General features: G+C 39.6%; 1 protein-coding gene across 5 annotated transcripts in view; it reads left to right on the top strand.

The window, feature by feature from the left end:
- Rasef (RAS and EF hand domain containing) overlaps positions 1-14,214 on the top strand; it is a 76,660-nt gene extending 62,446 nt beyond the window's left edge. For 4 of the 5 annotated variants that reach the window (XM_006537926.4, XM_017320201.2, XM_011250042.1 and 1 more), the window contains 2 exons: positions 1,146-1,222; positions 11,018-14,214. In XM_006537926.4, the coding sequence (XP_006537989.1) occupies positions 1,146-1,222; positions 11,018-11,123 (183 nt within the window). In that variant the 3' untranslated portion in view covers positions 11,124-14,214. The remainder of the gene's footprint in view (positions 1-1,145; positions 1,223-11,017) is intronic. The other variant, NM_001017427.1, reaches the window with a different exon arrangement.
- Positions 14,215-14,544: the final 330 nt, after the last annotated feature.

Genomic DNA, 14,544 nt, shown 5'->3' with positions numbered 1-14,544 from the left:
TTTATGAGCTAAAGAATATGATCTAAGGTAAAACTGGAAGATTATCTCAACTCAAGCAGTGTCCTGTTGCGCTTGAATATTATCTAAGCACCCTCTCAGAAGCAAAGGGGAGGGGGGATAGGGTGAAGAACTCAGGGAGGGAGGACCCAGAAGGGGGCAACATTTGTAAATAAATAAAAATAATTTAATAAGAAAAAAGAGTCATTTAAAGGTTATAAGCAGAGGAGTAACATAAGCAGCTATACCTCGGCAACCACTGGGAGTTGTGTATGGATGGGAACATTTCACTTCAGCAACGTAGGAGCTCTGGTAGGAGAGGCTGAGAGTATGAAGGAGGAAGCCTTAGCCAGTGCACCAAGCAGACACATTCTTTTCCTCCTCATTGAGACCAGATATTACTATGTAGTCAAGGTAATCTTAGTAGTTACAACTGATCTAATACTGCAAACACTCTTTTGATATTTATGTAATTCCTGAGTGGCTACCTTAAACAGTCGTTTTCATCTGTCTCAAATTATTTGAAGGAAATATATGTGCTTGACTATTATAAAGAAACATCCTCAAAATGAAATTTTGTTTTGTTTTTAATATAAAATAGAAATCTCATGATTAGGAACTATTCCTAAAATAACTATGTGTAGACTTTTTATTTGTCATTTGCTTATTTGTTTGTTCATGAGAGGGTCTTATATGTCAGGTTGAATTTGAATGAATATCTGCTTCTACCTTTCTAGTACTGGTATTCTAGGCATGTTCTACTACATGTCAGAGTGATCTTGTGTTGTTTGTTGTTTATGAGTCTTGAAACTCTGAGGCTTACTTTTCTTAGCTGTTACTTTTAGCAATCTTGATAGAAACACACACACGCACACACATACATGCATACATACATAATACACACAGACACATTGACTGTCATTTTTTCAAAATAAGTTATTTTTCTGTGTAGCACTGGCAGTCTTGAAACTCTATCTGAAGACCAGGGTAGCCTTGAAACCCTAGATCAGGCTGCCTTTGCCTCTCAAGTGCTGGTAGTTAAGGTGTATGCCATCATGCTTGGCTTAAAAAATGTTTTTAGTGAAATAACAAGTTTCAGAAAATTTTATCAAAGCCTTCACTGGACTGTGTGTGCTTCTTTTCTACAGACCTATGGGGCATTATTCTGTGAAACAAGTGCCAAAGATGGCTCCAACGTGGTGGAAGCTGTTCTCCATCTTGCACGGTAAAGTTTTGTTGTGTTTAGACATCTCAGTTCAAATCAAATTTTCACTTACTTAGTGGATATGTCAAATTCCTTCATTATAGCACTCAGTTAAAATATCTGCTGCTGAACATAGCTCTGTCAGTCATAAGTGTACTGGCTAGTTTTGTGTCAACTTGACACCGCTGGAGTTACCACAGAGAAAGGAGCTTCAGGTGAGGAAATGCCTCCATGAGATCCAGCTGTAAGGCATTTTCTCAACTAGTGATCAAGGGGGAAAGGCCCCTTGTGGGTGGGACCATCTCTGGGCTGGTAGTCTTGGTTCTATAAGAGAGCAGGCTGAGCAAGCCAGGGGAAGCAAGCCAGTAAGTAACATCCTTCCATGGCCTCTGAATCAGCTCCTGCTCCCTGACCTGTTTGAGTTCCAGTCCCGACTTCCTTTGGTGATGAACAGCAGCATGGAAGTGTAAGCCGAACAAATCCTTTCCTCCCCAACTTGCTTCTTGGTCATGATGTTTGTGCAGGAATAGAAACCCTGACTAAGACAGTAAGGAAAGCAGTTCATGTGTTTATTTTAAAATCTAATAATTTTGCATGTTCATTGTGAACATTGTCTAAATACGTTTCTACCAAACAAATGAGGTGATGAGATATAGTTGCAGTATTTTTAAACTTTCCTCAAAATAGCACCAAGAAAGGTAATAATTGACTAATAGAATCATCTCTTGAAACCAAAATATAAACACAACAGTAATAGCAATGGTTATTAATCTAACTAACTATATATTAGGACATTTCCCTGATCAAATAGAGAAAATCAAAATCTCAAATTGCTTATCATACCAGTTGGAATCACTGTCAGAATTGTTCCCTTTGTAATTATTAGAAGACAGCAGTCATGTGGAGAATATGTAGCATTTTGGCATGTGCATTACAGTAAAAGTCATTAGAAGACTTGTATATGTGCATGTCAGTTCTTCTGATGTTCTTAGACATGACAGTACTATCTTCCTGATTTACTGTTTTTGTTTAGTGTGTGTTCTAGTTAGGTTTTTGTCAGCTTGACATAAGCTGTTGCTATTTGAGAAGAGGAAACCTTAATGGAGACAAGACTCCCATCAGATTGATCTGTGGACAAAACTCTGGGGCATGTCCTTCATTAATAATTGACTTGGTGCCCATATGGGTGCTACCATCTCAGGGCATTTGGTCCTGGGTTATATAAAAGAGCAGGCTGAGCAAGCCATGAAAAGAAAGCCAATAAGCTACATCCCTCCATTGCATCTGGTTTTGTTTCTGCCTCCAGGTTCTGTTCTGAATCCCATGATGAACTGGTGTGTGGAACTATAAGCTAAAATAAATTCTTTTCTTCCCACATTCCATTTGGTAATTGTGTCATAGTAATTAAAACCCCTACTAAATGTATTAAGTGAAATATTCTGGGTCCACACACAGAATCTCTGGTCTACTGTCAGGGGAGGCTGTATTTTATGCTGACAACTAAATTTGGTTATGTTTCCTAGGAGGTACTTGTTCTTAAGGCATGAAAAGGCCATGGAGAGGAGTTAAGGCTTGGTATTATGAGAAGCCAAGTGAGGCTATTGGTGAAGGTGCAGCTTCAGTTGCAGTCAAAACCCAGAGGTTGACAGGGTCCTAGAAGCTCAGTACTATGTAGCAGGGTCAGAGTCCCTGAAGAAAGCCAAGGAGAGTCTGTTGGTGAAAATGTAGCCCAGTTGCTGCAGAGGTGCCAGAACCATGGGAGTGACCATCAAAAGCAGAAGCAGTTTCAACATGTAGCTGGCCTCAGTCTCTGAGCTATGCTGTGTGTCTACCCTCCATGGCCCGGGAGTCCACATTTAGAGACATTGGAATTTTAGAGAGACTGGATATTTTTGAGAAACTTTGAATTTTGAATTATGTGCTAAAGAGGCTTAGTTTTAAAAGTGTCTGAATTTAAAGACTTTAGAATTTTAAAAGTATTTTATATTGTTATACTACTATTCAGATTTTGGGGATAAATAAGAAAAGAACAGATAGGATGTAACAGTATTGTGTTTGTGTTTTAAGTTGACAAGGAGGCTACTGTCCTCCCTAGGCTGTTTTTTGTTTTGTTTTTTTGTTTTGTTTTTGTTTTGTCAACTTGACAAAAGACTCTGTGAAGAGAACAGCACAATCAAAACACTTGGTAAGCAAGCGTGTGGAGCATTGTTTTGATTGGTGATTGAAGTGGGAGGGCACAGCCCACTGTGTGTGGTGCCAATCCTGGACAAGTGGTCCTGGAGTGGATAAGAGAGTAGGTTTAGAAAACCCTAGGAAGCAAGCCAGTAAGCAGTGTTTACCTGTGGCTTCTACTTCAGTTCTTGCCTCCAGGTTCCTCCCCTGGCTTTCTTGTATGGTGGACTATGGTGTGGAATTGTAAGCTAAAATAAACCCTTTCCTTTTCACATTACTTTTGCTCATTATGTTTTATAACAGCAATAGAAACTCTAAGACACTCTGCCCTTTATGGAAACATGACTTCTTGCTGTAATAAAGGAATTATGTATCTATCAAACCCCAAACACTCATAAAATCTAAATAAGGGCAGTAATGTCTATTTACAGACAAACAAGTACATAGTTTTCTTCATGCAGTTCTTTTTCTGGTCATTTTTAACTTATGTAAGAATCATTAGTGTGGAAACTGACCTTCTAGTTTTTCTTGCTATGTTTTAATTAGTGACTGGGGTTTATAGCACCTTTTAAATCATACTCCTACCAACAGAATGCTTGGAGTGTGGTCTTGGAAAAGATTACTAACTTGAATTGAAAAAAAAAAAAAAGAAACTGATAAGAAACAGGCCTTGGGTCTTCCAGAGGTCTGAGGAACATCTGTTTGTGACAAAGAACAGAAGGTGCCTTGGGCTCAGACTAGGTGTCATTGAATAATTTCGGCATTAGCAACAACAATCCAGGGACTCCCACCTCAGCCAATGAAAACACCTGCTTAAAGCAAAACAGCATTGACATTACATATAACCTGGAATAGGGATATTTAAGTACAGTCTCTGAACATGTGGATTCTTGTTTTGTTTTGGCCAGAGCTAATGTTACATGTTGTAGATAGTAGCCATTTCCATACTTTTATCTATTAAGTCAATGAGGACTGTGTGCTTTGACACCACTGGGAGCAGCAACTCTTTTGTCTAAACAAAATACATATAGTGAAGGGGGAAATTCAACAAAACAGTGTTTGCACTTAAGTCTTTGCAGGTAGTAGGCTTTACCTTTTTAAAGTGATAGTCTTTGTGTTGATGTCTGGGTAGAGAAAATGCATCTTCGGGAGCACATTTAGGTAGGAAAGAACCCACAGGTCTTATAGAATTGCTGGGCCAAGGCTTAGTAAGAGTCAGCATTGTCCTTTCACTTAGTTTCAACACTTGTGGGTGTTGTTATGATAATCAAAGCATTTTTAACTTGGGAGCATTTCAGATTAGGATGCTTTTGATTTTTAAAATTAGGGATCCTTATCTAGTAAATGTATGTAACATTCTCAAACATATAAAATGATTCTGCGCACAAGCATTCAAAGAAGAAATACAATCCGTATATAGCAAGAAGCTGCTGCCTACATACTGCAGGGGAATAGCCTCAAAAGCTCAGTTTTAAAAAATGTTTTATCATCATTATCATCATGTACTATGTGTCACGCATGCATACGTGTGTGTGTGTGTGTGTGTGTGTGTGTGTGAGTGTGAACATTGCACATGCCATGCTGTACATGTGTGGAGTTGGCTCTCTCCTTTCACCTTTACCTGGATTCTGGGGATCACACTGAAGATCTCAGGCTTGTGTGGAAGGTGTTTTTTCCTCTGTACCTATCACTGGCTGTATTAGTCAGGGTTCTCTAGAGTCACAGAACTTATGGATAGTTTCTATATAGTAAAGGAATTTATTGATGACTTACAGTCTGCAGCCCAATTCCCAACAATGGTTCAGTAGTAGCTGTGAATGGAAGTCCAAGGATCTAGCAGTTAGTCTCACACAGCAAACAGGTGAAGGAGCAAGAGCAAGATTCCCTTCTTCCAATGTCCTTATATTGTTTCCAGCAGAAGGTGTAGCCCAGATTAAAGGTGTGTTCCACTACAACTTTAATCCCAGAGGAAAGGTGTAGCCCAGATTAAAGGTGTGTTCCACCACACCTTTAATCCCGGATGACCTTGAACTCGGAGATTTAATCTTCTGGAATCTATAGCCACTATGCCTCAAGATCTCCATACCAAGATCCAGATCAGAAACTTCTATCTCCAAGCCTCCAGATAAGGGTTACTGGTGAGCCTTCCAATTCTGGATTGTAGTTCATTCCAAATATAGCCAAGTTGACAACCAGGAATAGCCACTACACTGGCTTTCAACATTTTTTCTTATATGGAACACTGTGTAGTCCTAGAGTTCTGATGTCATCCACACATCCCTGTTTTACGTAGACATCTTTATCTGTAAAATAAAAACGAACACTGGATATGATGGTCTCAAAGTCCCTTCCAGAGTTAGAAGTCTATATGTCTCTCTATAATAGCCTGCATTCTATTAAACAGTGTAGTAACCAGTGCTTAGCTGTCTTATGGGACCATAGTAAATCACATGGATAAAGTATCTGAATCACGTCCAAGCTATAGACTAAAGTTGTTTTTATTTAGTGAAGATAGAAAGCCCATTGCTGTTTGTCAGTTCCTATATGAGCTGCATAGTTTAGACACCACATTTTCTTACTTAGAACAACTAGTCTGCAAGGTGGAAAAATTGTTTATTGGTTAGGAAAATTTGCTGCTCTTTCAGAGGACCTGGATTCAGTTATTGGTATCCATATGGTGTTTAACATCTATTGATAACTCTACTTCTAGGGAATCTGATGGCCTTTTCTGGTCTCCACTGGTACCAGGCATATGGGTGAACAAACATATGCATGCAAAACACTTATTATAGAAATGTCTTTAAAAACAACTGGTGGGAAAATACATTTTGATGGAAAACTCATGTGACAGTCAGGTCATAGCTGTTTTTGTACACTTTTAGGCTATTACAACAGATGACTTTTTATGAGTCACTGTCTTAGTCAGGGTTTTACTGCTGTGAACAGACACCATGACCAAAGCAAGTCTTATAAAAACAACATTTAATTGGGGCTGGCTTACAGGTTCAGAGGTTCAGTCCATTATCATCAAGGTGGGAGCATGGCAGTATCCAGGCAGGCATGGCACAGGCAGAGCTGAGAGTTCTACATCTTCATCCAAAGGCTGCTAGTGGAAGACTGACTTCCAGGCAACTGGGGTGAAAGTCTTAATCCCACACCCACAATGGCACACCTATTCCAACCAGGTCACACCTATTCTATCAAGGCCACACCTCCACAGGGTGCTACTCTCTGGTCCAAGAATATACAAACCATCACATTCCACTCCCTGGCCCTCATAGACTTATTCAAAAACATGAGTCTATAAGTCTATAATGCAAAATGCATTTAGTCCAACTTTCAAAGTCCTCATAGTCTGTAGAAGTCGCAACAATGTTAAAAGTCCAAAGTTCAAGGGCTCTTCTCAGATTCATCCAACTAATTAACTGTAATCCCCAAAGCAAGGCAGGAAACCAGCTGGGCAAACTCCAAACTCTGCATCTCCATGGCTGATGTCTAAGCAGTCTTCAGATCTCCACTCCCTTTTTGTCTTTATTGACTGCGACAAACTGCTTTCTTCTGGGCTGGTTCCACTCCCTGTTAGCAGCTTTCTTCAGCATGTATCCCATGGTTCTGAGTCTCCAAGGCAATTTCAATGTTACAGCTTCTTGCTTCAGTGTCTGGCATTCCACTTGATCTTTTGGGCTCCTCCTAAGGACTGGCATCACTTCTCCAGCTCTGCCCTCTGTAGCACTCTAAGCTCAGGTTGATCCACTCCACTACGGCTGCTGTTCTTGGTGATCATTCCATGGTACTGACATCTCAACTACACTGGGGTTTTCCACTCCAACTAGGCTTCACCAATAGCCTCTCATAGACTCTCTTCATGGTTCCAAGCCTCAAATCCTTTTCGTGACCCCTTCAGTCCTGGGCCATCAACTACAGATGAGGCTATACCTTCTCCAATGGCCTTCCATGACCTCTTACAGTGCCAAGCCTCAGCTGTTCTTCATGACACCTTCATGCCTTCAAAACCAGTACCACCTGGGTGATTCTTATACATTACCAAGTCCAGCTGCAGCACGAGATACAACCTTGGCTATCTCTGGAACACAGCTTCTTTGTGCTCCCAGAAAACACTTCCCAGAAGATTTCACCTCAGTGATGCTGGTCTCTTCATATTCACTGCTAATTTCTTAGATCCAGCTAACCAGCATCAATTGTCCCAGTAGTTCCTTCCATTCTTAACTCTAGAGCCAGAGCCACATGGCTGAAGCTGCCGAGTTCTGCTGCTTACAGGAACTAGAACATGATCCCCTTCTACATTATCACTGGCTTTATGTTTTCTAAATCCTTCACTGCCTAAGCTTGGCTATCCTGGTTCTTGCTCTGTAGATTGACCTTGAATGCAGAGATCAGCATGCCTGTCTCATGGGATTAAAGGTGTGTACTACCATGCCTGGATCTATATTCAGCTGGGTAGGATCTTGCCCCAAGGTCCCATTCCCTTAATCTGTTATTTCAGGATTTTGCTCCATTTCACTTCCTGGTATGCCTTTAATACTCGAACCATATATATTATATTTTACCTTTCTAAGCTTGCTATGCTTGCTTAGAACTTCTTTTTATGAAACTTCTCTTTATGAAACTTAACAAGAGAACAAAGTCTCTGCTGGGCTTTTTTGAAACTTCCTTTGTCAATACAATTAATGCAATTACTCCAAGTCTCTTCACCTTAGCTTCAGGCAGACTTTTCATACAAGGGCAAAAAATAGCCACATTCTCCACCAAAATACCACAAAAACAGTCTTTATGCCACATACTGAAAGTCTTCTCCTTTGAAATCTCTTGGGCCAGGTCAATACAGTTCAAATTACTCCCAGAAACAAATTCCTCCATATTCCTACTAGTATGACCCTTTAAGCTCCATTTAAAGCATTCCACTGAGTTCCAAATCCCAAGTTCAAAAAATCCACATTCTTTCAAATAAAAGCATGGTCAGGCCTATCACAGCAATACCCCACTCCTGGTACCAACTTCTGTCTTAGTCGGGGATTTACTGCTGTGAACAGACACCATGACCAAGGCAAGTCTTATAAAAACAACATTTAATTGGTGCTGGCTTACAGGTTCAGAGGTTCAGTCCATTATCAAGGTGGGGGCATGGCAGTATCCAGGCAGGCATGGCACAGGCAGAGCTGAGAGTTCTACATCTTCATCCAAAGGCTGCTAGTGGAAGACTGACTTCCAGGCAACTGGGGTGAGAGTCTTAAGCCCACACCCACAGTGCCACACCTATTCCAACCAGGTCACACCTATTCCATCAAGGCCACACCTCCACAGGGTGCCACTCCCTGGTCCAAGAATAAACAAACCATCACTGTCACTTACTGGGGTTTTTCATTGCTAAGTTTTATTGCATTATGACCTGGCTTCACTCCCAGTTTTATTTTCAGAGTGTCATTAACATAGCATATACCTGCATTTTTCATAGATTTAAGAAACTGAACACCAGCTTATCTTCAATCAGATAATTTAAAAAAAAAATTTTTACAGTTAGTTCTGTTTTAGTACTTTAAGTCTCAGTCAATTGCTAGCTCTTTTTTTTCTTTTATTGGATATTTTCTTTATTTACATTTTAAATGTTTTCCCCTTTTCTGGTTTCACCTCCAGAACCCCCCATCCCATCCTCCTCCCTCTTCTTCTATGAGGGTGCCCCCCACCCTCCCACTCCTGTCTCCCTGCCCTGGCATTCCCCTGCACTGAGGCATGGAACCTTCACAGGACCAAGGGCCTCTCCCATTAATGCCTGACAAGGCCATCCTCTGCTACATATAAAGCTGGGGCCATGGATCCCTCCGTGTGTACTCTTTGGTTAGTGGTTTAGTTCCTGGGAGCTCTGGGAGGTCTTGTTGGTTGATATTGTTGTTCTTCCTCTATGGGGTTGCAAACCCCTTCAGCTCCTTCAGTCCTTTCTCTAACTCCTCCTTTGGGGCCTCATGCTCAGCCCAATGGTTGGCTGCGAGCATCCACCTCTGTATTGAAGACCAGCTTTGAACTTAACATTATTTAATAACATTAAATATATAACTTGGAGCCATAATACAGAAGTATAGCTAAAGACTAGTCATGCAGGTGGATCTTGACTTGGCGTGGCTTCTAGAGAACTGTTGATTGATGGGCGTTTGTATGTCTGCTGAAACTATCCTTAACTCTCTCCTGCTCTTGAATTGGACTGGGTGTTACAATTTTCTACTTGGAGGCAAATGTTTGTGCTCAGACTTCCTCCATCACCCAATCACTCTACATTCTTTAATCACTGCACATGTGTTCATTTGATTGCCTGATCTTGCTTTTCAGTTGTTTTTCTTGAAGAGCTGGCCTGGACTTTGTGTGGGCTGCACATGCTTTCAACCACTGAGATACACCCTAGCCCTAGAATAATCTTTATAATGAGAACTGCACTTTCTGGTTTGGCTCTTAGTCCCCACCTTGTACTTTCTGTAAAGTATAAAGTCCAGGCTGCTCCCATGTGGCTAACGATCTGCATGGCCTTGCTTTACCTACCTCTCTACTTGAATCCATTTTTTTTTGAAATTTGAATAATAATTTGGAGACACAGCAAACTTTGTATCTAGTAATGTCCAAATTCTTTTAGGCCTTGCTTAGCCTTTGGGAATGCTATTGCTGAATCTTGAATTCCCCTGCTGAAATGACAGGAGATGAATATCACTTCTTTTTTTTTAATTATTAATTTAATATTTTTAGAGAATATCATACTTGAATTCTATATTTACCTTATTTCTATCATTCCATATCCTGGATTCAACTCCTTTTATGTCCTCCTGACACCCTTTCAAATGTATGACTCCCTTAGTTTTTTTTTTTTTTTTTTTTACACATATACTTGTACACAGGGACACACGCAGATACACACACACACACACACACACACACACACACACTCACATACACGCATGCATGCACACATCTCTACTGAGCTACCTTACTGTTGTTTATTTGTAGATAAAGGTATTTAATAGAAGGAAGAGTTTTGGGTCCATTATCATTACAGCAGAAATGTATAGCAGCAGTCAGGCAGGCATGAAGACAGGAGATGGAAACAGAGGTGAGGAAGCCCTTGGATTAGGTAGATATATCTCTTTAGGTATATCTAAAATGATAAATCTTAAACAGGAAGCAGAGAGCAAACATGAAATGGTACCCAGGATTTGAAACCTCAAAGTCTGCTCTGAGTGATATCCTCCAGCAAGGTCAAAGCTCTGTTCAATCCCCAGTCTACCAACTAGAAACCAACTCTTCAAATGCTTGAGAATATGGGGGACATTTAATTAGAACAATCACAGAAATTCTTCCATTGTCAGCTTCCCCTAGAAGCACCTGGGTTCCTTCAAGACATTGTACATGAGTATTAGATATATACTTGTGACCATGCAATTATTTATCTCGGTATCTATCTCTTCCCCGGAGCCTTCAAGCTGACAGCCTATAATTTCAGCACAGATGGGACATAGTTTTATGATAAAATGACCAAGGCTTTGCATTTGGAAACTGTGTCAGTTTTCTATTGGCACTGTAATTAATTTCCACAGGTAAGTAAACAAGCAGCTTCCTTTTGTTGTAATTGTTTTCTCCATTTCCCAGGGAAGTGAAGAAAAGGACAGAGGATGACGACAGCAGATCTATCACCAGTCTGGCTGGGTCTACTTCTAAAAAGTCACTGCAGATGAAGAACTGTTGCAATGGCTAAAGCCCAGTTGTTCTGTGTTCACAAAGTCCTTGCTTCCAGATTACTGACTGTGGGACCCTGGCTCTCCATGAAGCAGTGCATAATATGACACTGGGATCTGAGGAATCACAGCCTGGCCAATTGCACTGTTCTTCCCCGCTCTCAGCAACCTGAAGCTTGCTTTGTTCTATCTCAGTGAGCTATTTGGGATGGCTGGCCCTATAGATCTAAGAGAAAATGTGTTAATGTTTTTAATATGATATGGTAAAATAAAATAACATTTCTCAGATCAAAGCTATTGAGAAACCACTTATAACACTGCTTTATAAGAAAACCTGTAGTTTGTAATTATCCTGTGACAGTGTTTACTTAAAATTTTGGACAAAAGAGTATAATACTTTATTTGTATTATGGAACTCAGTGGTTTAAAACAGAGAATTAGGCAACTGGCAGTGTATTATATATTACAGTTTTAAACCATGGCTGGTGTAAGGTAGCATGAATGGTTTCATTTGGCACCTCAGCTTAGCCTGATAACATGGTGCCTGTTCAGGCCACATTACAATGTTCCCATCTGGAAAACAAGTAAGTTGTTCTCTAGGGCCTTTCAGATTCTGTAGCATCTTAAGAAGGGGGAAGGGTGCAGTGGTCCACAGTCAGGAAGGACCACTGTGAAGTCTGTGGCTTAAATCATTAAGTGAAAATGTTAGTAAAGATGTGTATAATACATACTACTGGGAGAACTATGCCACCAACAGGTATCTCACATAGTGACTGCCAGAGGCTGGGGGAAGAAGGGAGTTGGCACTAATGGTCAACCTTCTTAGGAGGATGGCCACAGTCTCATGGCATCTGCCTGGCAGTAGTCGTGCTAAAAGCCACCAAACTCAGTATTTGAAAAGGATAAGTGTTGAGAATGTGAATTATGTTTCATGGAAAATATAATGGTAACTGAAGTAACAATACTTTGCCAAATGAATATATTGTCGCGATTTCACATTGTCCTGTGGTTTAACATATTATCTGTAGCATAATGCCAGCCCCTCAGCACCTAACTTCAAGCATTAACTTTCTCCTTGATGAACAATGTAAGGTTGTTATTAAGCATAGCTTTGGAATGTGCTGCATCTAAAAGAGGACCAGTCTTTAAAACTTTGAGTCTGTCCTTTAGATAGTGACTAAAGGACACTATCCTTACTAGTGTGACTGCTCCTCACTGGTTTTGTTTTTCTCCTGGAACCTGCAGTGCCTTCTGACCAAAATGTCTTCCAAGAGTCAGAAGCTTCACTATCTGACTCAGGATGGGCCGACAAAAACATGTTTCTAGTGGCCTGAACCAATTAGATTATTCTTAGTAAGAGACTCAGATACCTTGGTTCATATAGATCTAGGCTTTGAATAGCTTACCCAGAACATAAATAATCGCTGTTACTTATGTAAGTTGTATAGTATCTGTTCAAGCATTCTTTTTTTTTAGCTAAAATAGTTGCTTAGGCTAGTGAGGTGTCTCAGGAAGTACAAGTACTTGTTGCACAAGCTTGCCAACTCCAGATTTGTACCTGACCCCACAGTGGAAGGGCAGAACTGTCTCCTGAAAGTGGTTCTCTAACCTTCATATGTGTGTTCTAGTGAACAAATGATATGTCCACACACATAGAATAGTAGATATTTTTTAATAACACTTCCTTTAAACAAACCCTTCTGTGCTTTTGATGTTTGTCATTAAACTTTAAATTGTTTGAGCTTCATTATATTTTTTTAATAAATGGGAACTGACTAGATACATTTATACACAAAAGTTACATACCTTATCCCTATAGAAATACTCTAGGGTCTTAACAAGAAAATTGAATCTTCAGTATCTACATAGGAATTGCTATTTTGTGGTTAATGGTTTCTAGCTTCAGCTGAAAGGTTACTGATTAAAAAGAATACATTGATTGTGAGGAATGGCCAGAGAAATTGGCACACAGGTTGAGGTGGTGGTCATTTTGTAATATATGTCACAGTTAGAAGTTTGCTATTAGTCTCACCTTCAGGTGTGGGTTTCCAAGACAAGGCTGAGTCTTATACATTGATGGATTGCACTCACCGAACAGACTCTGTTAGCATGTGTGCTAGCCTGTTCTCTTTATTTATTTTCCCCAAAGTCCTTTTGTCTTCTATTCTCTGTAACCAAGGGTGTATTATTAATGCAGACGTTCTGCCTGGGGTTTTGCCTCTAGTTGAGGGGCCAGAACAGCTGTGTTTACCAGAAAGTTGTCTAGGTGACATGACTGACAAGCTTAGTGATCTGAATATAAAATATTCAAATTAAAGATTACTATCTCTACATAACAAACTTGTTTAAGGAAAAGCTAAATCAAACTATTTTTATCTGATTTTTTGGGAGACTGTTTTGATTTCTTGAAAAGTGTTCTCAAATTTAAATTATATTTTAAGTAAAGACAAAATAATGTTTTCAGCTTAAGCTTACTTAGATATATTAACACATTTCTCACAAATAATGTATTTTGTATTCATTTTTCCTTAGACAACTTTTAAAAACCCAACGATGCTATATCTTCCTTTTAAATACTCTCTAACACATTGGATAATGTATTAATTATCAAAAATAATGTTGGAGAAGCAGGCATTTTTTTCACTGTTAACTTCTAGGCCTGTTAATTTTTATAATTTATTTTTCTTCTTGCTGCTTTATACAATGTTATATAACATTTAACTATTTAATACTGTGTGATTTGAATAAATAAAACTGTCCTTCCTCCTCTAATGTTAAAATTGAGGTTAAGGGTAAAGGCTTATTTTCATATTTATACAGTGGTTAGACTCAGAATATTGTTTTGTAGGTTTTTGTTGTATATATGTATAAGAAATTCAGTGTGTATATGACAGGTAGGCAACTGGGAACTGAGTTACTCTTATGTATATGATTTTGGTTTATATGGTTTGCATTTTTCACACTTTAAGCTGTATTTCATCCTACTGTTTATATCTTTTCAAACAATTGAAATACCATAAAATATAATTGTATAACAATGAAACTTTTCCAAGGAGCTACAGAATCTGTGCCTTAAAAAATACAATAAAGTGCTCTTCTTTTGGCCCCTGGGCAGTTTCTTGAGCTTTTCTGTGGGTGTTGTGAAGCTGCTGTTCCACAGTGTCTGCAGGAGACAGTGTTCTGTCAGCACTTGTGTTTTCTGGTCATGCCATTCTAGCAGTGGGAGAAAAGGATGAATGAATGTGTGCATTAGGTACCTCAGCACAGGGCAGCAGGGAGTGCATTGAGAAAATTGGAAGATCAATAGTATGACTTTTCTAATAACATTGCTGGATATGCTATAGCCATTCTTAGCTTTTTCCCCCCTTCTTTTTAGCAGTACCCCCAGAACTGTGTCTCTAGTTGCATATGTAGCAGAGGATGGCCTAGGCAGCCATCAAT

Source organism: Mus musculus, chromosome 4 (assembly GCF_000001635.26).
Source record: "Mus musculus strain C57BL/6J chromosome 4, GRCm38.p6 C57BL/6J".
Classification (NCBI taxonomy): Eukaryota; Metazoa; Chordata; class Mammalia; order Rodentia; family Muridae; genus Mus; species Mus musculus.
Note: the sequence above shows the minus strand (reverse complement) of the source record. Positions and strands in the feature narration are given on the sequence as shown.